At 51.2% G+C, this 27813-nt stretch overlaps 10 protein-coding genes across 11 annotated transcripts; 4 read left to right on the top strand and 6 right to left on the bottom strand.

The window, feature by feature from the left end:
- Nucleotides 1-614: 614 nt before the first annotated feature.
- Nucleotides 615-972, bottom strand: LMH87_011781 (uncharacterized protein; the record flags this gene model as incomplete). The annotated part of the gene is made up of 2 exons (XM_056200981.1): nt 615-812; nt 883-972. The coding sequence occupies 2 exons, from the start codon at nt 970-972 to the stop codon at nt 615-617; spliced, it is 288 nt and encodes a 95-aa protein (XP_056052778.1).
- Nucleotides 973-4872: 3900 nt separating this feature from the next.
- On the bottom strand, nt 4873-8640 carry LMH87_011780 (uncharacterized protein; the record flags this gene model as incomplete). Its single annotated transcript, XM_056200980.1, has 1 exon — nt 4873-8640. One exon carries the CDS (start codon nt 8638-8640, stop codon nt 4873-4875), a length of 3768 nt encoding a protein of 1255 aa, XP_056052777.1.
- Nucleotides 8641-9409: 769 nt separating this feature from the next.
- LMH87_011779 (uncharacterized protein) lies at nt 9410-10228 on the bottom strand (the record flags this gene model as incomplete). Its single annotated transcript, XM_056200979.1, has 1 exon — nt 9410-10228. One exon carries the CDS (start codon nt 10226-10228, stop codon nt 9410-9412), a length of 819 nt encoding a protein of 272 aa, XP_056052776.1.
- A 394-nt stretch (nt 10229-10622) lies between these two features.
- Nucleotides 10623-11453, top strand: LMH87_011778 (uncharacterized protein; the record flags this gene model as incomplete). The annotated part of the gene is made up of 3 exons (XM_056200977.1): nt 10623-10867; nt 10930-11284; nt 11346-11453. 3 exons carry the CDS (start codon nt 10623-10625, stop codon nt 11451-11453), a joined length of 708 nt encoding a protein of 235 aa, XP_056052775.1.
- A 159-nt stretch (nt 11454-11612) lies between these two features.
- Nucleotides 11613-14018, bottom strand: LMH87_011777 (uncharacterized protein; the record flags this gene model as incomplete). The annotated part of the gene is made up of 7 exons (XM_056200976.1): nt 11613-11811; nt 11914-12077; nt 12141-12273; nt 12325-12395; nt 12458-13251; nt 13345-13450; nt 13506-14018. 7 exons carry the CDS (start codon nt 14016-14018, stop codon nt 11613-11615), a joined length of 1980 nt encoding a protein of 659 aa, XP_056052774.1.
- Nucleotides 14019-14663: 645 nt separating this feature from the next.
- Nucleotides 14664-15791, top strand: LMH87_011776 (uncharacterized protein; the record flags this gene model as incomplete). Its single annotated transcript, XM_056200975.1, has 3 exons — nt 14664-14950; nt 15034-15100; nt 15156-15791. 3 exons carry the CDS (start codon nt 14664-14666, stop codon nt 15789-15791), a joined length of 990 nt encoding a protein of 329 aa, XP_056052773.1.
- A 145-nt stretch (nt 15792-15936) lies between these two features.
- LMH87_011775 (uncharacterized protein) lies at nt 15937-16922 on the bottom strand (the record flags this gene model as incomplete). The annotated part of the gene is made up of 2 exons (XM_056200974.1): nt 15937-15969; nt 16101-16922. The coding sequence occupies 2 exons, from the start codon at nt 16920-16922 to the stop codon at nt 15937-15939; spliced, it is 855 nt and encodes a 284-aa protein (XP_056052772.1).
- Nucleotides 16923-18633: 1711 nt separating this feature from the next.
- Nucleotides 18634-20622, top strand: LMH87_011774 (uncharacterized protein; the record flags this gene model as incomplete). Its single annotated transcript, XM_056200973.1, has 6 exons — nt 18634-18983; nt 19043-19084; nt 19147-19406; nt 19463-19577; nt 19648-20332; nt 20392-20622. 6 exons carry the CDS (start codon nt 18634-18636, stop codon nt 20620-20622), a joined length of 1683 nt encoding a protein of 560 aa, XP_056052771.1.
- A 986-nt stretch (nt 20623-21608) lies between these two features.
- LMH87_011773 (uncharacterized protein) lies at nt 21609-22875 on the top strand (the record flags this gene model as incomplete). Of its 2 annotated transcripts, none has more annotated exons than XM_056200971.1 (3): nt 21609-21658; nt 21823-22420; nt 22507-22875. In XM_056200971.1, the coding sequence occupies 3 exons, from the start codon at nt 21609-21611 to the stop codon at nt 22873-22875; spliced, it is 1017 nt and encodes a 338-aa protein (XP_056052769.1). The 2 variants fall into 2 exon arrangements, with proteins under 2 accessions (XP_056052769.1, XP_056052770.1); XM_056200972.1 differs by having other exon boundaries at nt 21609-21763.
- A 1191-nt stretch (nt 22876-24066) lies between these two features.
- Nucleotides 24067-27653, bottom strand: LMH87_011772 (uncharacterized protein; the record flags this gene model as incomplete). Its single annotated transcript, XM_056200970.1, has 6 exons — nt 24067-24198; nt 24260-25245; nt 25300-26530; nt 26585-27265; nt 27345-27512; nt 27570-27653. 6 exons carry the CDS (start codon nt 27651-27653, stop codon nt 24067-24069), a joined length of 3282 nt encoding a protein of 1093 aa, XP_056052768.1.
- Between the last annotated feature and the right edge of the window lie 160 nt (nt 27654-27813).

The following is a 27813-nucleotide window of genomic DNA, read 5'->3' as shown; positions in this document are numbered from 1 at the left end:
ACACGACGTGGACCAGCGAAACGTGATCGGGGCCGGGCCGGGCTTCGGCTGCGGGGAACCCGGTAGCAGGTTGGCCGTGGCGTTGATCCGTTTGTCCTCATACATCAAGCTTTGACATAATCCAACATGTCAGGTTTGACATGAATGATTGCTGTAATTGAGACATTCCCATGCTACCATCTCTAACGTGAGACGGGTCTTGTCAATCCGCCGCACCGTGCTGCTGCAGTATCTCGCTCGTGCTCGCCTGGTCCGCAACTCGGGAGCACTGCCGTGATCAACAGCCACACAGCTCGATAGCCGGTACAGCATTAGTTATGCAAGCACGACGTATTAGAAGAGAGTTTTGAATCGTGGGGGAAAAAAAAGCAAGTGTCAAATGCTGGGCAACTTCAACAAGCGCGTCCAACCAGATTTACTCTATTAGCTGTGACAAGACTGTGTCCTTCATACTGTCACAACTGCACAAAGACGCCAATCAGCCGTAAAAGAAAATCCTATTTAGGAACGAGCGCACGAAATGTAGCACTAGGCCAGATTCTTCTTCACTGTCTTGTAATTTTGTGCTACGTTTTTGTCCTGTCACGCAAGCGCGAGGGTAAAATTACTCTCTTTTACTTTGGCTGTGTAGGGCCCTTTGCTGCGGCAAGCTTTGGGAGGATCTTCGTGACACAGGCAGTCAACTTGGGAGCACATTCTTTGTTCCCGCCAGCGCCGCTTCCAGCTCCGCGGCCGGTCTTTTTTCCCTTCCTCGCGTCGTTGAGCAGCTTCTTGAGCAACCCCTGGATACAGCTTGGGGGCAGATCGGGGCACTGATGGGACAAAAGCTTATCAGCATGGTCTGTATGCAGGGCGTTTCGTGATCATGCGATTGGCTCATACCTCTTTCTTGACGAGCTGCAGCAGACCAGCGGGTCCGCCCTCGTTTCCCACGGATTGGGCGTCCGCGAGCAGCGTGTCTCGCACGCCCATGTCGGCGGCGAGGATGGTGGGCGCGAGAAGGGCCGCGACGTAGGAACTTCATCTTGTCAATGTGTACGGGAGACGCCGGCAGGTAGTCTGAGGTATGTATAAAAGTTGATTGGGATATTTCTCTCTCGAAAGAATTATTACGTAGAACCGAAATGGCAAAGAGGCAGAAAGCGGCCTATTTATAGTTTGCCATCGTTCAGGGTACCATTACATTCCTCGGCTGCCGCTAGCCGGCGATTGAATGATGCGCCCAAGACAAGATTCGAGTTTTATTTTCAGCTTCACGTAGAATGTCTTGACTTGAGAGTGTCATGTCTTCAGCATTGGGACGGCAAAAGGTAGGTCACAGTTCGCTATTGGGGGGTACGGCGTGGCAGAGTTCTTGTAGGCGCCAAGTCGAGCGTTAATCCAGACCGGCAGCAAAGACACAGGCACCGTATACCCTAGTCTAGTAATTGTTAGTAATTGGCATAGAGCATATGAAAATTCAGGGACTTGTTTTGGACGCAGGCCAGCGACGACAATCGGTACCCTGCATCATCTTACTGGCGAGGATGATAGCCTAGGACAACCGAGGTCAACAAGTCTCAGACAGTCTGAGCGATGAAATACACCCATTCTACAACCACCTTTCCTGGTGCCGGGTTGCCCTGGATTTCAATCGAATGTCCTCGGTCACTGCTTATTGAGTCTACAGTTTCCTGTCTCGCTTGCGGAATGCGATGCTGGTCGTATTCGGAGACAGATGGGTCGCGACCCCTTTCGGCACCGCCATGTAAGTGCTCCAGACTTGCCTAATGACATCCCAACTTTTTATTCCTTCTCTCTCAAAAGAGCACGGGCACCGTCGATACTGATGCCTGCCAGATTGATTGTCAAGTTCCCGTCTTAGAGCCCTGCGTGATGATGGTGTGGCCGTCAGAACGGGCCGGCCGGCGCTCGTGGTTGTGATAGGGTATGGCTGGATTTGAATAATTAGAAGATCATGTGATATCTTAAGCTATACTAAGAAAGTACTCTCTCTCTCTCTCTCTCTCTCTCTCTCTACTATTCAAGGGATCGGCCCACCATGCTCGTAATCCCTTAATCCCGCTGACCCTGCAGACCACAGGAAGCTTTCGTTCTCTACGAGCTCAGTCCTCTTGCCAGTAGTTACTTCTTGGTTATCATAGTCGCCCCGAGTTATCACTGTCGTCCTCGCTGTCTTGTCTTGTTTTTGCCATCTTTGTCGTAGTGCTAATCAGCTTTCCCGTTGCATTTGTCTTGCCTCCATCGCGCGCGGAAGAATGCTTCTTGGTGCGTAAGGACAATGCTGCGCGGTACTTCCCAGAGTCTTGCCCTCTCGTAGAATCGTCGATGCTCATCTGACTTTAAGTGCAAGGACTTGAACGCTGGATTGACGCTAAATAGAATAATGAAAATGCGAGAGGTATGCCGCAGCCTTTCAAAACTCTGAAGATCAGAATACCACATGATATTAACGAGAACATGATTTGGAAGGCCTGCTAAGGGCTATAGAGCTGATTCCTAACAATTCTCCGCAAAAGAATGTCCGGTTATGACACATTTTGAGTAGACTGTGTCATTAGTTTTAGCAGTCAATAACTGCCACATCTGACTTTTAAAGACCATCTCTGTAAAGAGTAATGTCAACTTGCAGCTTCGTAGGATGCATGGTAATAAGTGTGCCAGCTGGTGATGATGTTTGGAGTGGTACGTGCAGAAAAAGTCTTGATAAAGGTATAGATCTGGTTTAATGGGTCTACCTTGTGAGAAGAGCCCCGGTTCGAAGGGGCCAAGGGGTATTTATGATTAGGAAGTGTTTGCAAATGGATGGAAATCAGTTTGGTGGTGACTAAATTTAGTGGTTAGTGTCACGCCTTGTTTCTAGGTGTGCAGCACAATTCAGGAAAACCCAAAAGTCCACGGAGAAAATTGAAATATAAGCACGCACAGTGCGATGACTCAATTTATTCGTCGCCCAGGCAATCTTCCTGATTTTAGTCACCTCATTTCTCAAGTAAACAGTGGCCACTTCGTTGATTGTACCTCGCGTGAAAGACATTAGTCAGTGGCAAGCACGAAGCACCGCAACGGCAGGATAACGATAGACAGAATTAATTCATGTTTTCATGCCATGCATTTATAGTCGCTGAAGGATGAAAGGGCCAATGCCAGCTAGGATATATTTCTCCGTCCGAAACGACTTCTGCCTTCCACAGGTGGTTAAAAGAAGACGCTATTAGCCAGACCATTTTAGTTCTTATAAAAAAAGAAATAGAGATAGAATAAGGAAGATAGAGCAAATAAGAGGAATATAAGAAATAATAAAGATAATAGGAATGAAAATAATAAGATAAATAGAGGAAGTAGTCCAAGTAAGAAAAGATGAAAGATCTAATCAGCCACTACTCCTACTTAAGTGTCACCCCAATGCTATCTACCTAGGTAGAGCCTGTGTGATTGTGGCCGCAATAATGGGCCCCCTAGTGGTCGACCTGCATAATAAGCGCCACAGCCACCTGGAAATGCGCCGCAAAAAGATGCGCGGCAGATTAGTGAGGCTTGAAATGAGAAAACGGTTATAGAAAATAGAATCAAAAATATCAAAAATAAAAACATACAACAGCCGGTGTTCGCTGGTCGTCACCGACCCAACTACTAATCTGCCGGTCAATAGCTTAACTTCAGCGGAGCAAACGGGACGCGGTGTATTCTACTGCCTATGGTCGTATGTATAAGCTTTAGAGAGAATTCACATTATATTGATCATCTACCCGTGTCGTGATCTTGAACTCTCTCATTGTGCGCCTACAGTAAGCAAGAGTGAGAACATTCCCTTTGCGACGCTCCCGACGGATGGCATGAATTCTGTAGCGAATTCCACTGCAATAGCCGCAGGCTGGCAACTGCCTCTGCTATTGAGCACAGTATTACCAAGAAAGGAACGGACTCTATTTGATTGGATCTAGGATGGCCAAAGTTTTGATGTACCCCTGGCCGACAGACTTGCCAAGGTCCTGCTACCGATCCGCCCAGGCGAAGATTGCGCTGGGATTGCTGTAATTGAAGTTGTGATATGCGCCAGTGCAAACGGCAAGAATGCAACCAAGGGAGATAGTGGCGCTTCTCTTTTCGACCAGAAAACGGGGCAGTGATTGCCATCCCGTCAACTTGCTTCGAGTTGAGACAAATAGGGGTGTATGTGGGGGTCTCGAGCTACATCCCATGCATCAACGAAAATCTCGGTTGGACTGAGCAGTCTACCCAGCCGCCCAAGCCTGTGGACCAAGAAGTTGAGGAACACTGAGGCCATTCCGGAAACGACAAGCCTGCCTGTTTAGAGGCGCCCGGTCACTGCAAAGGGGGAGTGAAGCCAGACGCGGTAGTGCCGGTACATCTCGAAGTGAACGATACGAGGGTGGTCGATGCCGAAACACGGCGGGAGCGAGCAGCTACAAGTGGCCCCACGAATTTGGACGAGTCCTCCTAGGACGAATCAATATCTACTGACACTTCTTGTGCAGTTTTCAAGAGCAAGAAGCGCCCGATATGGGGACCGTCGTGCATTTAGCCGCATTGTGTTCGTGGGGACTTCATTTTGACGAAGGTAGAAGTAGGCAATTGGGGGCTACACAACATTTGTATCTCGGTATGGTGCAGATTAGGCCACAATTCTGAGGCGGCTGGTCGATTCAAGCCAAAAGAGTGACTGCAATAAACTATAGCAGTACATAACAGATCGTGGTTTTCTTGGCATTACATTCGTGGACTTGGTCCTGAACATACAATTTGACCGCTTCGGCTGGACACACCATTGACTGGGCAGTAGAAACTACTCAATTGCTAGAGCTATTGACTTCCCGAAGACAGTTTATGTCTCATTCACCGTTTCTTGCTTCATAATCCTTCGCTCTTCAATGTCTCGTCTGGGTGACTCTGTAGCAGTTCCAGTGCCCGCGCAAATCTACACAACATGCTGGCAGGGTCGCGCAGCCCTCGATACCTCGACGACATCAGAAGCAGGGCATCCAGCCTGCTCTCGCGCGGGTGCGTCACCAGCAGCATCGGGAACACGGCCCACTGCGACAGAATCGGCGTTTCTTTTCTGCAGATAATCCCGTCACTGACTATCTCAATGTGGCGATCAAAGTTTTGATGCAGGACCACTGAATCCACCTCGGTAGCTGCAGGCCAGTCTGTGCAGTTGGAAACAATATCGCTCCAGCCAAGCGCGTCGGCCGGCGCAGTCTCGGCGTGTTGTGCCTGGATGCGCTGAAGAGTCTGCCGTCGTGTTTGTCCCTGCAGCTGACGCACACGCACAGGAATCACGTTCATGCAGGGCCCGACGACGCCCTCGTTACCAGACCACGCGTGAAGAAACTGCCCAAAAGTTATGTCGTTATGTCCTGTCTCATGCCATAGGGCTTCGAACCATGCCGCCTTGACCATGCTAGCTGCGGTCGCTCCGGCAAGTGGCCGGATTGTGGGCAGCTGTCTCGTTGTCAGGGAAAGTGTAGCTATATCATCTACTACTTCTAATCGCGGGAACAGTGACGGTGGCTGGGAACCTTGTAGTACGCCACGCCAAACATCATAAACTTGCGATTTCCGCTGTCGAAAGCAATCTTGTGCATGCTTTTTGAACTCGGTCTTGGCCGAAAGAGGCACATCCTGGTACGCAGACCACAGATCCTGGATGAGTGGTCGCAAGCAAAGCGCATCGTACTGCCCATGGCACAATCGCATGACGAGAATGTGGCGCGCCTCCAAAGGAACGCTTACCAAAACGAATCCCACAATGGGCTTGCCGATGTCATATCGCTTCTTCAGCTCCTGTGATCCAAACTCTTTCACCCAGTGAACAGCCGCGTCCCAGCCATCACACTTCTGCTCCACGAAAGGCAGGTCTAGCTCACGCAAGACAACTTGAACTAGACTTCCGCGAAAACAGTGAAACACAGTTCGAAGAATCGCGTGTCTATCAGTGACCATCTGACAGGCACGGCGAAGTCGCTCCACATCGACAGACCCAGAAATGTGCAATGGGAAGCAATCCACCACTCGGCTCGAGGCATAGGCCGCTTGGGTTTCCAATGTGGGAAAAGCATCTACAATTTCACCCTCGCAGAGGGATTCGGGAAGATCACTTATAAACTCTTCTTTCAGCTCTGTGAAGCCATCAGGACCGCTGGGTTCATAGGGTATTTCGCACTCCTTCCTGGCCCCGGCACTCCGTGCAATATGAGCTAATGTTACTGGTTGAAAAAGCACTTGCAGTGTTATCGACAGACCGCTCAATCTAGCGCCGGTAATGAAGTGGCGTGCCATGAGCGAGTCTCCTCCAAGATCAAGGAATGTGTCGTTCATGCCAACCTCGCCTCTTGGAAGCTGAAGTATATGCTCGCAGAGGTCTCGTATAACAATTTCTTCCTCGGAACGCGCCTCCCTGTACGCAGCTCGCATGGTCGAATAGCCAATGAGTTCCCGGCGACTCAAAGTTGCCGCTGCCTCGCGCATCCTTCGCCGATCGAGCTTGCCCGTGCTTGTTTTTGGCATTGTCGCCAACTCGACGTATGCTGTTGGGACCATGAACGACGGAAGGGCCTTTTTCAGCTCCGCATCCAACATCAATGACTGCTTCTGGAATACCGGCCTTGGCGCGGCTAGCAGAGGCGCGGATTTGTCGATGCCCAACTCTGTACTCATAAGAATGAAGGCCACAAGCATCGGTGACTGCTGGAGCGCGTCCTCCGCCGTACAAACGATGTCCACGGCGACGTTTCTGGCCACCGGCAGTAGTCGTCGAATATGATACTCGACCTCACCTAATTCCACACGTTGGCCTCTGATCTTTATTCTGGTGCCCTTTCGCCCAAGAAGCTGAAATGAGCCATCGCTTGCATTGCGTCTCACCAAATCTCCTGTCTTGAATATGCATACATCACCTTGTCGTCCGAAACCATCACTCCATTCAGGATTTTTCACGAAAGATATTTCATTCTGGCTTCTGTTGTTGATATATCCTTTGGTCAGGCATGGACTCTCTACGACCAACTCGCCTTCTGCCCCAATCGGCACGAGAACATTGTGGTCTTCCTGATCCACGATCCAGGCATTGGCATGGTACGGTCTGCCAATGCTAGATGCGGTAACGCCTTCTGTCTTCCTCGCAACCATGGTTCCCTTGGAATTTTCAGATTGGCCGTAGAGCGAGTAAAGGTTCAGATGGCTCCATTTAGCCAAATCTGACGAGGTCATTTCCTCTCCTACCATGACCATTGTTTCGAGCGAGGTAACGTCTGCAGAGACCAAGACGCGGGCCGCAGAAGGAGTGGTAGCAACCCAATTTGCCTTCAAGCTCTGTATTGTACCTGCGAGGTGATTCTCAAGCTGGAGTTGTGATGGAATACACAAGCAGGCGCCACGAGAGAGAGGCGCCAATTGGCCCGTGATGCTAACCACGAAGGAAAATGAAGCGAACAGAAACACACGAGAGCTATCTTTGAGGCTCACTTCATTACAATACTCATCGAGACCGCTCATAAAGTTATCGTGTTGAATGACAAATCCTTTCGGCTCGCCAGTGCTTCCCGAGGTGAAGCCGGCGTATAAAGGGCTGCTGGGTTGCGGACAAATATGCTCTACATCACCCGAAGGTACTATTGCAAAGTCTTCCGTAGAGTGGCGAGAGACACCAAGCTCGGAGCTTTTTTCGATGTGCTTCTGTGAGACAATAATCATCCTCACAGCTGTGATGGTGCACATGGCTTTCAGACGTTGAGTTGGCTGCGACGCATCAAGCAGTACAAATGCAAATCCGGCCTTGATGACACCGAGGATGGCGATTGTAGACATCATTGATTTTTCCAGCAGCAAGCCTATAAATGAGTCTGGCTTCAACCCCAACTGCGAGAGTTTCTCCGCGACAGCAGAGACCCGTTGTTCGAGCTCGGCATATGTAGCCTGGCCATCCCAGGACTCAATAGCCATCTGAAGGGGCTGTTGCTTGCAGCGATGTTCGATTGCAGACCACACAGTTTCGAGCCGTGGCTCCCGCAGCGGAGCAGGGTCCCAGTCCCTAAGCCTCTGCCGACCCTCAGCGCTGATGCCCTGCAAAGCGGAAACTGGGACCGTCAACGAGACCGTCATCACTTGCATAGCATGTCGAACCTGATGCAGCATAAAGTTAACCGTCGCGGGCGACCACTTTGAGTTTTCATAGACGGCTCGTAGAGACACTGGCTTCTCGCCCGTATTACACTCCAGATAGAGATTGTACTGCGAGTGTGCATAGCGATGGGATGGTGGCGTTGATGCGGCTGCGCATGTTCCTGGGAAGAGAACCAGCAGGGTATCGGATTTTTCGTCTTCAGTTTGGCTTTTGAGTTGCGATATTTTATGCAGTGCGAGCTGCACAGAGTCGTTTCGCGAAAGCTTGACCGCAACAGCACTGCCAGCGAGGGCCTGATTGGCAACGGTAGCCAAGGTGTCCACGTGAAGAACGTCAAATCTGGCAGTATTTGTTCCATTGTAGCAGCCAATCACGGCAGACCATGCTAACTGAAGAGCCGTGGGCAAAGAAAATGTGGCATTGGGGCTGGTTTCCAGCACCACTGTCTGCTGTGGTTGTCCATTCTCGATACGTCTAGGCGGCAGCGACTCCATTTCAGCTTTTTTGGTGGTGAGGTAATCACCGTTAAGACGTCAATGTGTTTATTTTCAATAGGAGGATAAGCTTAATGGGTAACCTCAAACGATTTGCTGATTTGATGAGAAGTTGCGCTTTTCTTTCGATGAAACGTCCTAAGCATGGCTTCTGTGTGAAGGAGCATGAGTATCTCTAAGCCACACCAGCCCATTGCGTCCGGTACCGGCTGCATATGCAGGCCGTTTCTTTCCCAAAGGTCTCGCATCAAGGTCGATGCTGAAACCATTATGGAGTTACCACATACTGCGTGGATTTTAATGCTTTCATGTGGAGAGCACTGGTGAGCCCGCCTGTGCAACCAGCTACCAGCTTCGGCCCGTCGGGCCCTGAGAAAGAGATTGAGAAACACGCTCTGGGATGGTTTTCCATTGCTCTGGGGTACAAAGCCCGGGTTCAGTGTCTCAGCTATTTTATGGCCCGCAGGTTATATCGCCCCGCTCCTCCATCCATGCCTGAATTAAAATTACAAGAAACCAGCGCGCTGACCCTGTACCTACATAGTCGATCAAGCCGCTTGCGTGGAGGCTTATGAGTCGTTTCCAGTCTCGCCTGCGGCAGGGTTTCGACCACAGCTGAACTATACCATGCCGAGACATCAACCTGCATTGCACAAGTATTGGTACGCAAGGCGCAAGTGGTGCCCGACGTGGAAGATAATCCTTTTTGCAGCAATTTTATTCTATAATTGTGCTTTTCTCAACATAGATCAGCTATATCATGTCTCAGTCACAGCACGAAGTGTTTAGCCCAGAAGGCCACCGCGGAAGCGATCGCAAGGACTGCAAGGCCCATCAAGAACCGGAGGATGTTTCCGTCCGCTCGGGCAATTCGTTCTCGGAAGAGACCCTCGTAGTTCCTTCCCGTGTTCAGTGTTGGAAATGGCGTATTTGGTACTGTCTTGCCGAGAAAATGGCAGAGCGGCTCCCATCCATCCTGAATCTCCCACTCCAGAAGCCGCTCCGGTGCAACATGCGCCCTGATTGTGTGACAATGTTCCTTCAAGACGGTGCGAGAATTTTTTTCGAAGTCCCCTCTATAGAACACGTTCCAGTTACCGCGCATGAAGCTTTCCTGTAGCCAGAATAACTCGGAGCAGAACCAGCTCCGAATCCATAGCTTCCAGCTGAGATGCAGCGGCATAAGCGTCTGCATGACGCTCCTATGCCACGCATCCACATCTTTTCGAACATTGAGAATGATCTTGGCCTCCGGGTATGCCGCTATGAGATCCAAAGCAAAGGCGGCAGCTGCATGGTCGGTGATGGCAGCGCAGTGGCCAATGACTTGGTCAAAGTCAGCGGCCGTCAGGCTTCCTGGTCCCTGCTTTTCGCGCTTTAGCCTGAGTCGGTGCCAAAGTATGTCGTCTTCTGGGTGGACCACGGTGTCGAAACCATGATAGGTGTAGTCGTAGCCGAGCTGAAGTAGTGCTTCCCGTAGCGAGCCCGTGCCTGACCTGGACGGCCCGACAGCCAGAACGCGCAGCGGTGTGGTCCGATTGCGAGGCCTCACCTCGAGGCTGTATATGATTTCTTTGATTCCATTCATTATGACATAGATAATGCGTCAATCGGTTGATCGGAGGGGACAAATGTAGTGGAGGACCTTTCAGGTATCTTTTGGTTTATTTCTGGACGAGACTATTTATGAAGGAGGATTTTGATACAGTCTCAGCCACATTTCGGTACGAAAAAGACAGCCGGGTGCGACAACACAGTACCTTGACAAGCTGAGCCCTTGCCTGCTACTTTCAGCCGTTTGCAGGCGCATGCATGCGTCTATGATGCAGACGCATACCTACGTCAAAGACAAGCCAATGAATCTCCGAGTGCCTTCACCGCCAGAATCCCGGGGGGGTTGGCATCTGCCTCCCCTCGGCACGTCGCCCCTCGATTTCCCTTTCCTCACGGGATCTATCGTTGTCGCAACACATTGCTGCACAATGGAAGCATTTTCGAAGATTCTTCTCTCTGTCCGAGCTGCATGCACAGCCGGGGAATTTCCAACGACAGATGGTGTGTTCAAATCCGTTGCGCTCTCTGTCCAAGAGCACATGGCGGGATTTGACGCATCGCACGACTTCAATCATGTCATTCGCGTCGCAGCTTTATCTCAATACATAATGGCAACCGAACGCCGAATCAACCCACAGCACAGAGCCAACTCAGCCATTGTCCTTCTCGCTGCGTAAGATCCGTCTACTGCTACTGCAGGGTCGAGCTTGGACACTTACTGAAACCCCCGTCTAGTCTCCTTCACGATGTCACGGACAAAAAGTATACAAAAGACTCAGAGCTGGGATTGAGACTGACACAGATTTTGGAAAAAGCTGGTGTCGGTGAGCCTTTCGCGACCGCAGTCGTGGCCATTGTCAACAACGTTTCGTATTCGACAGAAATCCGCGATCCTGATCACACCCAGTCCATTTTGGAAATGCATCCAGAGCTGGGAATCGTACAAGATGCCGATAGGTTAGATGCCATTGGGGCAATCGGGGTCGGCCGTGCATTCACGTTTGGTGGTGCAAAGATGCCCTTGTCCGACATGCAGCTTTCCAGAGACCACATGACGGAAAAACTGGAGAAACTTGAGTCTATGATGAAGGTAGTTGCCCATGGTCTCAAACCGGTAACCGTGAAGTGATTTACTAATACTCTTGCTGCAGACGGACACGGGAAGAAGACTGGCAATAGAACGAACGCAGAGGATTCACACCTTTTCGAAGTGGTGGGATGAAGAAATCAGGGTTCTCGATGTGCTGTCTACCAAGTAAATCATTCTACGAATAGTATACAAGTATTTCGCCATGGAGTTTTGTCTCGCGATACACAGCGAATAGCAGAGACAGAGTATTTTTTGCGTCTAGGAGAAAACTGTAAATCTCAAAGCTGGCCAAGTGGTAGCAAAGCCTATCTATGTGGAAGCGCTCTATCTAGTTATCTTCCTCCCAGAACACCTGAGCTGGAAGCCAATCATCTGGGTACACTCGGCAACGATCCTCGATAGAGCTGATCAAAGCATGGTCCTCAGGTGCCAGCTCCCAGGCTGACGATTCAAAATTGGCTGCAATTCTCTCCAGGCTCGCACTCTTTGGTATCACGCTAGTACCTCTCTGTAAACCCCATCGGATTCTTCTTCTGTTAGTGACTAGGTACTACTCGCTCTTAAAGTAAAAGAGTAAAGAAAATAAAGAAAACAAAGAAAATAACGGCACAGGGGGTGGATTAGCTTACAGGATTTGCTGCACTGTCTTACCCGTTCGCTGGCAGAGGTCGGCCAAGACAGGATGACCATGAAGCTCTGGCAGCCCAAATGCAAGCGGTGAGTATGCAGTACAGTGAATACCATTTTGTTTGCAAAATGCAATCAGCCCTGTAGAAGGGCAGTACGGGTGAAGCTTAGTGCAGGTTTGTTAGCTTTACACGACAACTGTGACTGATGCGCACGCGGGGTACCTTACCTCGAGCTGGTCCACGGCAGGCACGATGGTGCACGTAGGATGAGAATTGAGCTTTTGCAGATTGCGCACTCCGAAGTTTGAGACTCCAATGGTCCGAACACGGCCCGCTTGAACCTCCTTCTGCATGTCTTGCCTGCCCGATTCTAGTTAGAGCCGCGGTTGAAAGTGTGGCTTCAAAGCTTACCATGTCATGATGAAGTTCCAATCTGGTAGAGTCTTCTTCGTATCTTCAGGATCAACGGGGGAAGGCCAGTGCTGCTCTTCTATTAGCACCAGAGAGCTGTTTTCGGATTGCAAGACCATAGCTCTGTCCTTACCATGAGAAGAAGGTCGATGTATTCCATGCCCAATTTGGACAGGGAAATACTGACAGATTCTGCAACGCGGTGATGCCAGGAGTTGTCCACCTTGGTCGTGACCCAGACTGCTTCCCGGGGAAGACCTGAGTCCCGTACAGCCTCGCCAACCTGGTCTTCGTTATTATACCTGAAGGCAGTATCGATGTGTCTGTAGCCCACATCGAGTGCTTTCTTCACGGCTTCGTACGTTTCCTGTGACCGTTTAGGTTTCCTAGTTCCGAAACCCAGTCCTGGCATCTCATAGCCATTGTTGAGCAGGAAGGTCTTCTGTGCCATGTCAACTTTCGGGAGGAGCTTCGCAGAGACACCATTGGTAAAGGCAGACTTAGAATAGCCATTGCTTTTTTTAGTACTCAATTGCTTTTCAATGTTGTACAAACTTTTCGTGGCATCATTCTGGTGGCCGTTTTGGTGGCCGTCTTCGTGGCCGTTTCGGTGGCCGTTTTCGTGTCCGTTTTCGTGGCCGCTCTGGTGGCCATTTTGAAGTGGCTGCGCAACTTTTTCCGAAGCATGCGAAGCAAATGACAAGCAAATTGCCTCGGTTGTAAGCAAAGTGTCTTCTACTTCAGAAAGAGAGGTAGAGTAGGTATTTTCTCTGCCGGAAATGTATTCGCAAAACTCTTGGCACATGCTCACGATGGCATCTTGCTTGAGAGACTGAAAGCTTGTCTGGAAGGTCTGACGGCCACCGAGATCGTAATACGTTATCTCCTCGCCTTTCAGATGTAGCGAGCCTCGGGTTCCGCGAACGACTAGACTTTCGTCTTTCTTTAGGGCGACTTCGGAGACGTACAGGTGACCGACGAGCTCGGACTTCTGCCAGGTCATCAGGACGTGCGACTCACGGTCTCGCTCAGAAGGCCGGCCATCACCCAAACAGCGCGCAAAAACGCTAGATGGGCGTCCAAAAAGCCAAACGAGTATATCTAGCATATGGACTCCCAGGTCATCCTAAAAGAAATTGCATCAGAAAGTATTCGATGATTGTCTGGAAAAGAGGTCTTACAAATGTACCAACATTGTGCCGAACGCGCCATCCTTCCTGGGGCGGATCATATTTGCCTGCCATTGTCGCCCGCACCGAGAGTGGCTTTCCAATCTCTGGAAGGAGCTGACGGAAATGTTTGTATCTAGGCTGCCATCGTCGCTGGAATGTCACGCCAATCTTGGTCTGGAGAGAGCGCAGTTGTAGAAATTCGTCGACAGTGCCAGCGATCGGCTTTTCCTTCAAGCACGGCACGCTGACAGCCTCCAATTGCTTGATGGCGGGCAGATGGTACCTATTGGGCAGACAGATGATGGCAAAGTCGGGGCGATGATGCTCCAGCAGCTGCTCGAGACTGGGGTAGGCAGGAATCTCCGGACATCGTGAAGCAAAGCCGTTCAATACAGTTGCGCTGCTATCACACACTGCACAGACCGAAATTTTGGGAGTACTTTTAAGGCTTTCAAACCAAGTCTTTTGGCCCCGTGAGCCCAGGCCAACAATGGCAACCGAATAGTGGTATTGTGCCACCATTTTTTTTCGTGCAATGTGAGAGTATAAGAGTGTCAATTCTGTCTGGTCACTTTATGGCAGCGAGAACAAAAGCTTTTTACCTGATCTGTACTCAGGCTTAGGGCTCAAGATGTTTTCCGGTGGCCGACACATTAAAATACATGACCCAGGCAATTTTGCGAATCAGGCGTTACACGGGACAGGCAAATCCAGAAAGGAAAAAAGCCGCAAGGCATACAATCCTTGATATCTCCTCATGCAGAAAAGCTCCATATCTTAGAGTATCACGGATATCTTTAAGACAGCCCACACTTCAGCTGGGCTGCTGCATCAAATGCATCTCTGAGGATCCCATGTCTCACCGATGACCCGATACCCTTGTCAGTAGGTGGCGTCGAGTTGTTTCGCGGTTATGCAATGTCTCAGCGGCATCCGAGACTCGAAATTCAGCTCCGTATGTTAATGCAATGTTGCGTCAGTATCTCATTAGCGATGAAGCTACTATGCAGACGGGTATACGCGAATAATGAATGTTTGTAGTAGCTCGGTCCTACCATTTCTTCAGGCCATTCTCTGCTAGGCGAGAAGAGGCAACGGGATATATGATAGGTAACTGACGCTGCCGTAGACTTCACACACCATCATTTGCCGTCACATTGAAATATTATGCCTACCTTAGCGGAAGAAAGCAACATTGGCTCAGCCAGCGCGGCGCAGCTGCGGATCATCAGCTGCGCTGAACTACAGAATGAGGACCCGCGCGCCCTCAAAGATATTCTCCTAGCTGCCACGGAGGATGGTATCTTCCATCTTGACTTTGGGGGCAGCGGCAAGATGGACTTGAGTCGCACGATCAAAGATGTGGAGAAGCTTAGTCGTGCCATCTTCGACATGCCCGTTGAAGAGAAGCTGTTATTCGATGTGGATGCTATGGGGAAGCTCAAGCGAAACGGGTACGTGCTCCAAACTCCTCAACAGATTTCGACGCTTCATTTTTACAGTACACTAACGAGCAGTCTTTTTTTGGATGGATCAGTTATAAGCCAATTGGTAGGAACAAAGGCGGCATCGAGGGCCAACGAGACGGCTTCGAAAGCTACGCTGTAGGTGCTCTCCTGCTCGCCGCAGCTAATGACTCACTAAGCCAAGCCCTGTCAGATTTCTCGAGACACCATAGATATGTCGCCAGGTCTCGCAGTTCGGCATCCTGACGTAGTTGCCGAGTATGGAGAGGCTCTCACTGAGCTGACTTCCACCTGCCTGGACATGACGCGGCTGATATTCAAGGCGCTTTCTAAAGCATTCGATCTCCCGGGCGGTGATTCATTCGAGTCTCGCCACGACTCGAAGGCGTCACCATTGGACCTTCTCCGCTTGCTCAAGTATCCCAACGCCATTGGAGACGGCGCGTTTGGCATCCCTCAGCTGGCTCACGCCGACATGGGCTCACTCACATTTCTCTTCACGGGCTCCCCTGGGCTCCAGATTCTTCCAGCGGGTACCAAGCTGTGGCGCAATGTGTATCCCGTGCCAGGCCATGCCATTGTCAACTTTGGCGACGCCATGAAGATTCTCAGCGGTGGGAAGATTGAAAGCGTGTTGCACCGAGTGGTCACTGTGCCAGCGAAGCAAGTCCAGGATAGATATAGCTTTGCGTTTTTGGTACGGCCTACGCCGTCGGCACAGATGGCTGCTCTACCTCGTTTCCGCGGCGAAATGGAGGTGGCCGGCAAGGCATCTATGACCTGCGAGGAATGGGTTTCAATGAGATTCAGCCAGCTACGAGCGAAATAGTCGTGCCCTAGAATTTCTTTCCAAGCCAAGAATTGTTCATAGAATGAGAGTACACTCCTTATTTATGTTTGAAGATGTGACGGATTGCCATGTAGCTGTAGCTCTCTACTCGACCCGCAGCTTCTTGCTAACAAGGTATGTATAATCAGGCATGGCGGCTCGGACCCAGCCTTCGATCCTGTCCCCGATGAGCTCGCCAAATTCTTTTTTCCACTTCTCCGCCTCTCCCTCGATCGTCAGTCCGTCGAACGACTTTCCTTTTGTGATGCCAGACGATGAATGCAGTGTGATGCGCGTTTTGGCGCTCACAGGGTTCGCGCTTTGCTCTTCCTTGGTCAAAGGATCCCAATGGAACTGCACTTTTTCCCGATCAAGGCCGACGAGCTCGCAGAAGCGCAAGATCACCGCAGGATTTTGAAGCATGTCATCAGCTTCCAGGATGACAAGATTCTTGATTTCAAGCCGCAGCGCTGCCCATGCGTCTGCATACCAGTCATAGAGCTGCCTCGTCCACCGGAGCGTGCAGGCAATGGCAATATAGGGCACCATTTCGGCCTCCACTTTGGCCATGTCGCCGTCACAGAAAGACAGGACAAGGCGGTAGTACGAAGGAAATGCCAGGGCAGGATGTCGGATCAGGAAAGCAGGTTGACACTGCAGCAAGAACTCATCCGGGAGAACAGAAGGATTGGGTTGCAAGCCGGGCGGACACTTGGTGTCGCGGTATCTCTCCGATACATCTACCTTCCATGGCGCGACGCCGGTCTGCGAACCATGGAGAAACTCCGACACAGCGATGGGGGACATGAGGAAAGGCGCATGCTCCTTTGTCACGGCCATCTTGTCTTGCTGCCGAGCCTCGTCGAGCAGTTTCTGAAGCTCATCGCAGCAGGCTTGATACTCTTTCCGCAGCTCCTCGGTCTCGCTCTCCTTCCATTCTGCCCCTGGCTGGTACAGAAAACCAGCGCGATTCATGCTCGCGGCCGCAGGAAAGAAAAAGTATCCCCCGCTCTCTCTCGAGACAGCCTGCTGCTGCTCGGGCAGATTGACAATCTTCACCAAGAGATTTGAGGCCGATCGCGGGTAGGTGATAAGGAGCAGCGGCTGCTTTTTTGCTTCTGTTGTCGCCATGATTTTTTACTTTGGTGTACGTGTAAGGTGAGAGACTTGGTCGAGACGGGATAAGCAGCCCTTGTGGGAGACGAGCAGAGGCGTATATATTTATAGACCCGGAAGAGCGCTGCCACAGGGCTTGATGTAAGCTGGCTGAGACTGTACGGGCCTGAGACAGGACGCTGGAGAATTGCATGGATTGTCGAAGTTGTGTCGGCTGAACTAGCAGCAGACATGGTGAGCTTGAAGTATTGTGTTTTTTAATGGTTGGATGAAGGATACACGGTCGGGGAATATCTATTGGTGGAAATGTATCAGAGCCTATAATCATCATCAAAACAGATTCGACAATTGCTTTCCTGGGTGGCAATCATCCTGTACCTATTAGCCTACACAATTGCTGGGCGGTGTTGACTGCTGCCCGCGTTGTGAGAGCAGCGCTGTAGCGGCCCGCCTTGCATTACAGACTACTTGGATGCAGATGAGCATAATGGCTGAGATTGAAATACATAAAATGCACGAATAGTGAGCTATTCATTCAGCTTAGCATAGTTAGTCTCCATGAGAAGTCAAGAAATTACTGCTTCGACTACCATGCACTATAGTACTAGCGAGTGCAAATGCAAATGCATATAGCATTCATAGAAGGTGCATTACTTATACACTTTTTTTTATTGTTCTATTCTGGTTACTGTCGTCAGCGAGTAGTAAGCGCCCTACCAGTAGAGGCGGAGGTGCTAAAAAACACGCCGCTAAATTAGAAGTAGTGACTTATTGTATTCTCAATCTTTTACTAGTTATTTATCTTCTCTTTCCCTAATTTTTCTTATTTACTTATTCTTTTTTATTTTCCTTATTTATTTTATACTCCTCTTAGTTTTCGCTATTCTTCTTACCCTCCTTCAGTTTCTTACTTTTTCCAATAACTAGTTAACATTAGCAGCCCAGCCAGCCGACCTCTTCTTTGCTAGCCTCGTGGAACGTTTTGCATACTACGCCACTAAAATTGACGGAGATTAAGTAAACATACAGAGAGATGCTAGGCTTAATTTCCGCAGCAGTCTTGCTTGAGTTTGTGTCCATGACGCACAGTTCCGTCGCCCAATGGCCGGCGATCGTGCTTCTTCCGAGATCGACGGCACTCGATTTTGGTGGTAGCGCTGCAAATTGCCTTTTAGGGAAGCAGCCGAACCGTGGCTCACCGAGCTTGCTGCGCCTTGCTTAGTGTATTCGGGCATGACATATAGGCCATTGACGATCCACAGCCGCCTGTCTTATTAGCTGTCTGAAGGGGCGATTGGTGGTCGCCCCGATGGAACTTGGGGCGGGCCATCGACAAGGCGGAGCAGCCAAGGCAAAACCCGCAACAGAGGCATCACAGGAATCGCCCAGGTCGCCTCATGAGCAGGGCCGCATGGGCCTCAGTTACGCAGCATGGTCCACGTCTGCTTTGCCCTGCGCCTGTGTATCGTTGTTGGTGCTAACGCCGCATCGCACCCGTTTGAGTAAGGGCCCAATGATACCCCGGTATAGAGCCCACGTCAACAAAGAGATCAATGTTGATGATCTTCTCATAGCTGATGCACTGTGTGGTGGCTGACTTCACGTGAAGCTCTATATAAGCTCGATCCGTCCCGCCGATTTCGACGATTTTTCTGGGCAGCATCGCCAGCATTTACTTTGGCAGTACACTACTTATCTTTCTAAGCGCTTCCTTTTTCATACTTTGATGATGGTGTCATTCAAGACGTCCCTCTCTATACTTGGGCTTGCTGCGTTCGCCCAAGCGGCACCCACCACCTCTGCCACCAATAGCAGCGCCAACTTTACCAACTCGTCTATTAAATGGACGAAGTGCCCTTCAACAGTATCTGGCCAGTCTGGGCTGCCAGTAGAGTGTGCGCAGTATGGCGTGCCTCTTGACTATACCGACAAAAAGTGCAACGAGACGACCCTGCTCAACTTGATCCGTGTTCCGGCCACCAAGCAGCCATCTTTGGGCAGCATCCTGCTCAACTACGGTGGGCCTGGCGAGGAAGCTGTTTCTACGACTGCGCAAAGCAGCTTTGTTCTCAACATGTAAGGACGATGTATTAGGCTCTGTGAGATGCATGATGCTAAATTGTGGTGAAACAAAGGTTGTCTGGCGGGCGCTATGATCTTGTCTCTTTTGATCCTCGGTAGGTTTTCAATTAGCAAAACGGCAGCAGAACATCTCTCGCTAATCAAGAATTCTGAGCAGTGGAACTACCACCACGCTCCCGTTTACATGTTTCACCTCTGGTTTTGAGCAGCAGCGGTTCGTGGACAACCTCTCTCTGGCCCCTCATCCAGAGGATCGTGAGGCCATCGGCCACCTTTGGGCGGCGGCCGCCAACATCGGCCAGGCATGTGCCCAAGCGCAAAACAAAACTGGCTCGCTTATCGGTACAGCGTTCGCTGCACGCGACGTGGTATCCATCGCCACAGCACTTGGTGAAAAGGACAAGGTCCGCTTTTGGGGTATGCTTTCGTTGCCCACTTTCAGGCCTGTGATGCTGATTATTCACCTCGTACAGGATTTTCGTACGGCACTACTCTAGGAGCCACTCTCGTTTCCATGTTCCCCGAAAAGATCGAAGGTGTCATTCTAGACGGTGTTCAGAATCCCCACGAGTACTACCACGCTGATGCGTAAGTAAGACCGCGATGCATTCTTGAAAATGGTCTTTAAAAAAGCCATAGCGGCTGACATTCAATCTAGCGATTTTGAGGAATGGGCCCAATCTGACCAGGTCTTCTCCGCCATCTTTCAGTACTGCGCCAAGAATGCCGACCAGTGCGCCTTGTCGCGGCGCGGCAATTCGTCCGCCGAGCTCGAGAAATCGTACTGGTCGCTCTACGAGAGCCTTCGCTACAACCCTCTTCCGGCTGGCACCGCCGTTTTGGATCACTACGCTCTCAATCAGATCGCCAGTAATGCTCTGTATAGTCCTTACTCGTGGCCCAACTTCACCGCTGGCGTCGACATGCTCATGGGCCCGAAGAAGGACTACGACATGGAGTTCTTGGCCGATTGGACGGCCCAGCTTCAAATCACCGACGATACGACGGCCCGCGCAGCTCAGCGGATCATCCAGTCGCTCGCCGGCATCCACTGCTCCGACCGCGTGAACCGCCTCTCGTCGCTGCAGGAGTACATGCCCGTTCAGCAGCGCCTCGGCAACATCAGCCGCCTCATGGGTCCTACTGAGGCACCCGTCGCCATGATCTGCGCCCAGTGGCAGATTGATGCCAAGGAGCGCTACAAGGGAAACTTCCAGGTCGCTCCACGAAAGCCCGTGCTGCTTGTTGGCAATTCTTACGATGGCCACACCCCAATTGTTTCGGCGCGCAACGTCAGTTCTGGCTTTGGGGGTAGCATAGTTTTGGAAGTCAATGGCTACGGAGTAAGCGAAAACCTCCATTCGTTGCCTTTCGTTTTATTTTCTAACATGTTTCCTCTTAGCATGCCTCCCTCGGACTCCCGTCCAAGTGCACTGTTCAAAAGTATTCTGACTACTGGGTCAACGGCACCATGCCTGCGCCAGGAACCGTTTGCGAGGTTGACTACAAGCCCTGGAGTAACATTAGCTGGCCGGACGTGGCCAAGGAAATTGGCTGGCCGGTGCCTGGGGCCCAGTCAGCCGTCTCTGGCAGTCCATCGGTTGTGTCGCGCATGATCGCGGCCAGGCTCTAAAGGCTTCACGGTTCTATGGAATCTTTGAATCTGTATGATATTCTGCATAGACTTAGACTGTAAAACAAGTCGGTTACCGTTGTTCAAGCCTGTAACAATGTTTCTATACCGAGCAGCAATTTACTGTCGGCATGATGCTCGTAGTGCGTCAATTGCGAAATGGCACGGGAAACTCACGAGAAAAAAGGCCAATAGAGATAGACACATTGCTTCCTTTTACAAGTAGGCCCTAGTACCGCGAAAGTGAGGACATAGGAAGTTGAACGAAGCAACAAGCGTCGAGCGACTTCCAGCAATCGAGCTGGGTGAGATATGTCTGCCTTTGTAACTCGTCAGCGTACACCCACACCGCCTACTTGGGCAAAGAAGAAGGTCAGGAGTCAATCATGCGTCACTTGTCAGCTTTCTCTAGCTTTTAGAAATTAGGGGTTTATTTCTTTCACCGTGCAGCACAACTTGAAGCTGTCTTCCGTATTAGGCAGTCACCCTGTGTGGATTCCAGACGTTTGCCTGTCTGTGACAGCTCTTACTTCCTGTACGGTAGAACAGTGACTCCCTTGATCCTTCGGAGTCATGTAGAGTCTCGTGTGCATGCATCAAGCAATAAAATTCCACAAGGGCATTTCTTGGTCAATTTAAAGTGCCAGCAACAGTGACTCAGGTGAGTAACACACGTCCCTGGTGCAGGACCCGATGAGTCAGACACGCCAAGCCATACCGTTTTGGGATGCAAACCGCGTGTCAATTCAGCCCGCCAAAAGAAAGCCCCGCCACGAGACGCGCCCCACCAAAACGCACAATCGCCAAAATTTCAAACACCCAGCCTAATCCCAGAGAGAAGAGAGGCCGTGGTCCATCCTTTGAATATAACACGCCCGCCCCTCCTCTGGCCCCTCCTCGAAAAACCTCGCGCCAGCCAGACTCTCGACGACATCAAAGGGGAAACCTACCTTAATCTACGGGACCCAACACATACCGACGCCATCATGAGACCTATTCTCCTCTCGGGCCACGAGCGTGCGCTCACCCAGATCAAGTACGTCCCGCCAAGTGAGGGGCGACGGGAACTCGAACAGCTTTTGGCGTGCCTACGGTCGAAATTGTTAAATTTCTTCCAATTACTTCCAGCTGCCACCTTACCGTTTCACACTTCTCCTCGTCCTTTACTAGCTCAGCAGAGCGCGCTAACCCTGTCTCCAGGTATAACCTCGACGGCGATCTCCTCTTCTCCGTCTCCAAGGACCAGGCCATTTGCGCCTGGTTCGCGCACAACGGCGAGCGTCTGGGCACATACAACGGCCACGTCGGCGCCATCTGGACCGTCGACGTCGACCCCACCTCGTCCATGATTGCCTCGGGCTCGGCCGACAACACCATCCGCCTGTGGAACGTCAAGACGGGCAAGTGCCTCAAGGTCTGGGAGTTCCCCACGGCCGTCAAGCGCGTCGAGTTCAACGAGGACGGCACCAAGCTGCTGGGCGTCACCGAGAAGCGCATGGGCTACCTCTCCAACATCATCACCTTTGACATCAACCCCGATGTCGACGCCGAGCAGACCGACGAGCGCTCCCTCACCATTGTCTGCGACGAGAGCAAGGCCACCGTCGCCGGCTGGAGCGCCCTCACAAAGTACATCATCGCCTGCCACGAGGACGGCAGCGTCTCCCAGTACGACGCCAAGTCGGGCGACCTCCTCGTCAACTACCCCATCCACGAGCTCAACCAGCCCATTGCCGACATGCAGTGGGCCGCCGACCGCTCGTACTTTATCACCGCCGGCAAGGACAAGTCTGCCAAGGTAAGCGGCGACGAAAAACAACCTTTTGGCTTTTTCTTTAGCCCTGCGCAAGAAATACACACGTGAACTAACCATCTCATCTTTAGCTCATCTCGGCTCGCGACCTTGAAGTCCTGAAGAACTACCCCGCCGATACCCCCATCAACAGCGCCACCATCACCCGCAAGAAGGACTTTGTCATTCTCGGCGGTGGCCAGGCCGCCATGGATGTCACCACCACCTCGGCCCGCCAGGGCAAGTTCGAAGCCCGCTTCTACCACAAGATCTTTGAGGACGAGGTCGGCCGTGTCCGCGGCCACTTCGGCCCCCTCAACACCGTCGCCGCCGACCCTACCGGCCGGAGCTACGCCAGCGGTGCCGAGGACGGCTACGTCCGCATCCACCACTTTGACAAGGGCTACTTTGACTTCTCCTACGAGGTCGAGAGAGAACGCGCCAACAGACTGCAGCAGTAAGCGACACATCAGGGAGGTGATCTTGGAAACGAAAAAGGGGCCGTGTCCTCTGTTTCGCTTTTTCTATCCACCTGTCTCGGGTTATTTGAGCCAAGCTTTGTGTGTTTCTGTATGCTCTCGATGGCATTCGTCATTTGAACTATCTACGACACGTTCTTTGGAGTGATGAGAAAATGCGAGAGTACAAAAGGGGCCCGAAAGAAGGACAACAAAAAAACGCGCAGGAAGATCCATCCGAGACGACCTTTAAAGAGCCTTGTTTTCTTTAAAGCCCTGTCGGCTTGCATATCGTTATGGCGTTTGTGAATTATGAAGGTCTTTTGTGTTTTTTATTTCAGGCGACATTTCAAAACGGGCAAAGGGTAATGTGATTTTATACTTGTGGTTTTATTTCTATTGCTTCTTGTCGCCGTTGCCTTTTTCTTGAAATAGAGGGAAGGGATTCGGGGATGTGATGGGACGAGAGAGAAAAGGACTTAAAACTCAAACTAGGGGCGATCTCTTCCCCCGTGCTCGCTCTTAACGCGGCGAGTTAGAGACATGATGACAAGGCTTGTCATGATGAAGCGAAGCGGCCCGGCATGCCGCCAGGGATACGGATGTGACGTATATCCAACGACATGAAGAAATAAAAAAACTTGTTAAATACATGCTGTATATGTTTCCGTGACAACTGCATCAGCCACTCCAGCGACCCGGACGGACCAGCCAGAGAAGTTCATGAGAACAGCAAGTGTGTTGAACCAACAAAGATACAAGACAGTACAAAGCACGGCTACTTCGCAGTATATTTATTAGCGGACTCGTCGGACGGCAAGCAGGATGACATTCTGAGTGACGCCAATTATAGACTATCAAAAAATGTCGTGCGTATCAAAACTCCGTCCATTTCTGAGCCATCCTCGCACTAAGACAAGACAACAACCTTCTTGAAAAAATGAGAAAAATTAGGCCAACAAAAACCAATCATGGGCTCTCCCTTTCTCTGTCTTCTCCAATTCCGCCAAAAAATCTCCAATTCTCATGAACATCAGTCCACGTTTGCAGTGTCAACAAAATGGTAAATTGACGGCCTACGAAGATACAACAAAATAAAACAAACACAACCCAAAAACAAGAATTTTAATACCCGCCCCTTTACCGGAAACAGCAACAACAAAATTCAACTAGGTACGTGGCTTTTTTTTTCCTTTATTTCTTCGACTTCTTCTTCTTGCCAGCGTTGGAATTGGTAGACGCTACGCTGGATGCGCGAGATGGCGCGGCAGAGCTGCCCTTGCTGCCCTTGCCAGACTTGGACTTGACATTATCGAGTGCCTTGTTCTACCTCGGGTATTAGTTTCTAGTTTCTTCCCATGGGGCCAAAGAGGAGAGCAATGCATACCTTGACGCCATTCTTGGACTTCTTCTTCGCAGGCATGCCCAGCACGCTATCCTCGTCATTCTCGTCCTCCGGCTCGCGCTTGGCCTTGCTGTTGGCACCGTTGCGCCCCCCGGGGGCGTCCTCAAACTCCTTGACAATCGTCGTAATCAGCGTCGTGCAGCGACGCGACAGCTCCACGGGTGTGCGGCTGAGGAAGAACCAGTCAAAGCGAAACAGCGGCGACTCGCGAATGTCGTCGCGCATCTTCTCGTACAGGCCGTCCGAGTCGATGCCGTACTTATCCAGCAGCACCAGCAGGAAGCGGTCCTCCTCCTCTGTGTACACCTTCTTGTTGGTCGTCGACACCGAGTAGTTGATCTTGAGCTGCTGCAGCGGTACGCGATACTGCTGCATCTTCTTCCGCAGGAGCTTGCGCTGCTGCTCGATACGGCGCGTGCGCTCCTCACCGTCCTCAATGACTTTGATGTGCTTGCTGTAGTCGGCAATTTCCGTGTATCGCTGCCAAAACACCTTGGCGTATTCCTTAATTTCCGGGGCTGTCTTGCTGCCGATTTCTGTGGCGATGCCATGGTAGTCATTGCGACCAAACTTGCCGGAGCCGTTGATAAACTGCTGAAAGTCTCGCTTGCTCCAGTTTCCAAAGCCTTGCGTTGATAGCTCTTCTTTCTCCTCGCGTTCTTCCTCGGTCAGAGGTGTGGCATTGTCAATTTCTTGCTGATCTAATGCGCGCTCAGCCTCGCGATCGGAAAGTGTCTCTTCCTCGCCATCGGGCAGCACGACCTTGTAGCCGATTTCTTTTCTATAATAGGCCGTTTCGCGCTCCTGAAGCTCTTGAAGCCTGGCAGGGTAGAACTGGTAATCGTGGACCGGAATCTGTTTAGGCGCTCTGGGAGCCTTGGGTTTACCATCATTCTTGGGATTGGGATACATGGCCTGTCGGAAATATTTGTCCATAGAGTACGACTGCTCCTTTCTCTCTCGTTTTGCTGGGTTGATCCATGTCATGCCAATGTCCTTCTTCGTGTTCGCAAAGTTCTCACCATTCCATTCGTAAGCCGACTCTGAAGAGAACTTCTGCAGATCGTCGAGACCAAGCTTCTCGTACTTGGCATTGAGTTGTTTAGTACGGGACGCGCCCTGGTTAAGAATAGCATCAATGTCATCGTCGTTAAGATCGTCGGTACTGCCAGTGTTTGAGCCCTTGGCTTGGAAGACTGTCTCTGCACCATGCTGAATCATGGACAACAGCTCATCCTTGTTGGCTGCAGCCTTGGCACCCTGCTGTGCACGACCTTGCTGAATGACGAGCTGATCGAGGCGAAGTTTCTGTGCTGCTCGTTCCAAAACCTTTTCTTCGATGGCGTTGTCTGTTACGAATCGATAAACGACCACCTGCTTTGTCTGACCAATACGATGCGCACGATCCATAGCTTGCAGATCAGCTTGAGGGTTCCAATCACTATCGTACAGAATGACGATATCGGCGCTCGTGAGGTTGATACCAAGGCCACCGGCTCTCGTAGTGAGCAGGAAAACGAATTTTTCGGAGCCGGGCTTGTTGTACTCGTCAATGGCAGCAATACGGTCTTCGTGGGCAGTACTACCGTCGATACGGCAGTATTTGTAATCTCTGAATACACAGTAGTCTTCGAGGATATCCAGCAATCTGCTCATCTGAGAAAAGATGAGAACTCTGCTGCCCTCGCCCTGAAGACGCTTCAGAAGTCTGTCTAAAACTTTCATTTTCCCGGCGTTATAGACCAAGTGCTCGTCGGTGGTGTAAGGAGGACCGGGCTCGGCACCTTCAAAGAGATACGGATGGTTGCAGCACTTTCGCAGCTGCATAACAATGTTGAGCAACCTCGTCTTGGATTCACGTTTGCCACCGGCGCCATTGACGGCGTCGATATCCTTCTCGAGAATCTTTTGGTACCACTTGATCTGCATATCAGACATGCCAAGGTAGAGGTTGACTTCCTTCTTCGGAAGGAGACTCTTCTCGACATCACTCTTGACACGTCGGAGCAGGAACGGCCGAAGGACGCGATGCAGCTGTTGGACGACGGTGTCTTGGTCACGGTCCTCACCGGAGAACCATTGGTCAAAGGCTTCAGAGTCACCAAAGACGTCGGGCAGAAGGAAGTTGAGCAGCGCCCACAGTTCATGCAAGTTGTTCTGCAGGGGTGTACCAGTAATGAGGAGTCGGTTTCGCGAGGAAAATAGTCGAATAACTTGTGATAGGGAGGATTCTTCGTTTTTGATACGATGGGCCTGTGACGATTGTTAGCATTGCAGCGGAATCATCTCCCTCTGTTCTTGGCTCACCTCGTCGATTATGATGTACTCCCATGCAAACTTTTTGAGATGGGATTTTTCGCGCAGCACCATTTCGTAACTCGTAATACAGACGTCAAACTTCTCGTCGACTAGGCGGTCGTTGATGAGCTCGTGGCGCTCTTCTTTGGCACCCTGTAGAACAAGGACATTGACCTCGGGTGTCCACCGGGAGAATTCTCGCTTCCAATTGTCGAGGGTAGACTTGGGCACAATGACCAGGTGCGGGCCAGTAATGTCGACAATGTGACGAAGATAGCCCAGGAAAGAGATTGTTTGCAGTGTCTTGCCAAGACCCATTTCGTCAGCCAGAATACCAGAGATACCGTTCTCGTGCAATGAGATGAGCCAGTTCAGGCCAGCAACCTGGTAGTCGCGCATCTGGCCCTGGATAAAGCCAGGGGAGTCGCGAAAGACGGTCTCAGCAGAGCCTCCATGCTTCTCATCCTTGAGGAGCTCGGCATCTTCTTCAGCTTCCGTACGGCGTCTTCTCTCGCTGGTAGCGCCACCTTGTCTGGGGCCAGACTTCTTTCCGCGGATAGCTTCCTCGTTTTGTCGGTCGATTTCTGCCATGATTTCGCGAATCTTGGGGTTGGGGTTCGTCTCGATAAAATGGCGAAAGAGATCGGTAAGGCCTAGAAGGTATCTGAAGCGTCTGATGGTGTCATCTTCCTGCATTGAGAGTTAGAATCAATGGCATGTCTATGATGAGGTGAATGCGAAGTTGGTCGCAAACGCTATCGCTGCCTACTTTTGACTCGCCCAGGCGATCATGCTTCTTGCCAAAGATGCTACGGCGCAGAGCTGTAGCCTCCGATCTGCGCTTCCTACCATCGCCGACGGGCTCGCCAGCTACGCTGCTAGCTGTGGTGTTGGGGTTGGTATCGGAATCAGTGTAGTCGGGCGTCTCGTCGACATCCTGCGGAGCTGTCAGCGGCGGGAAAACACGTTTTCTGCATGAATTGGTAGAACGAACCATTCGCTCGGCATTGCGATGAGCGGGCGCATCCGACATTGACGCGTCGGTGTCGACGGCGTCACCTTGGAGCATCGGCGCCATGATGGCAAGCGATTTTCGGGCAGACCTCTATACGCGACAGGGCGTCTCTGGACGCGTCCAATAAGACACCTCGACCAGCTGTATCGGGGGTGAAATAGAGTAGATTCAATATGGATGGAGAGAGGTGATGGAAACGCGATGTCGCAAGGGATAGTTGCGT

The sequence above is a fragment of the Akanthomyces muscarius genome, chromosome 4, assembly GCF_028009165.1.
Source record: "Akanthomyces muscarius strain Ve6 chromosome 4, whole genome shotgun sequence".
NCBI lineage: Eukaryota > Fungi > Ascomycota > Sordariomycetes > Hypocreales > Cordycipitaceae > Akanthomyces > Akanthomyces muscarius.
The sequence above is the reverse complement of the archived record's forward strand: the minus strand, read 5'-3'. Positions and strand labels throughout refer to the sequence as shown.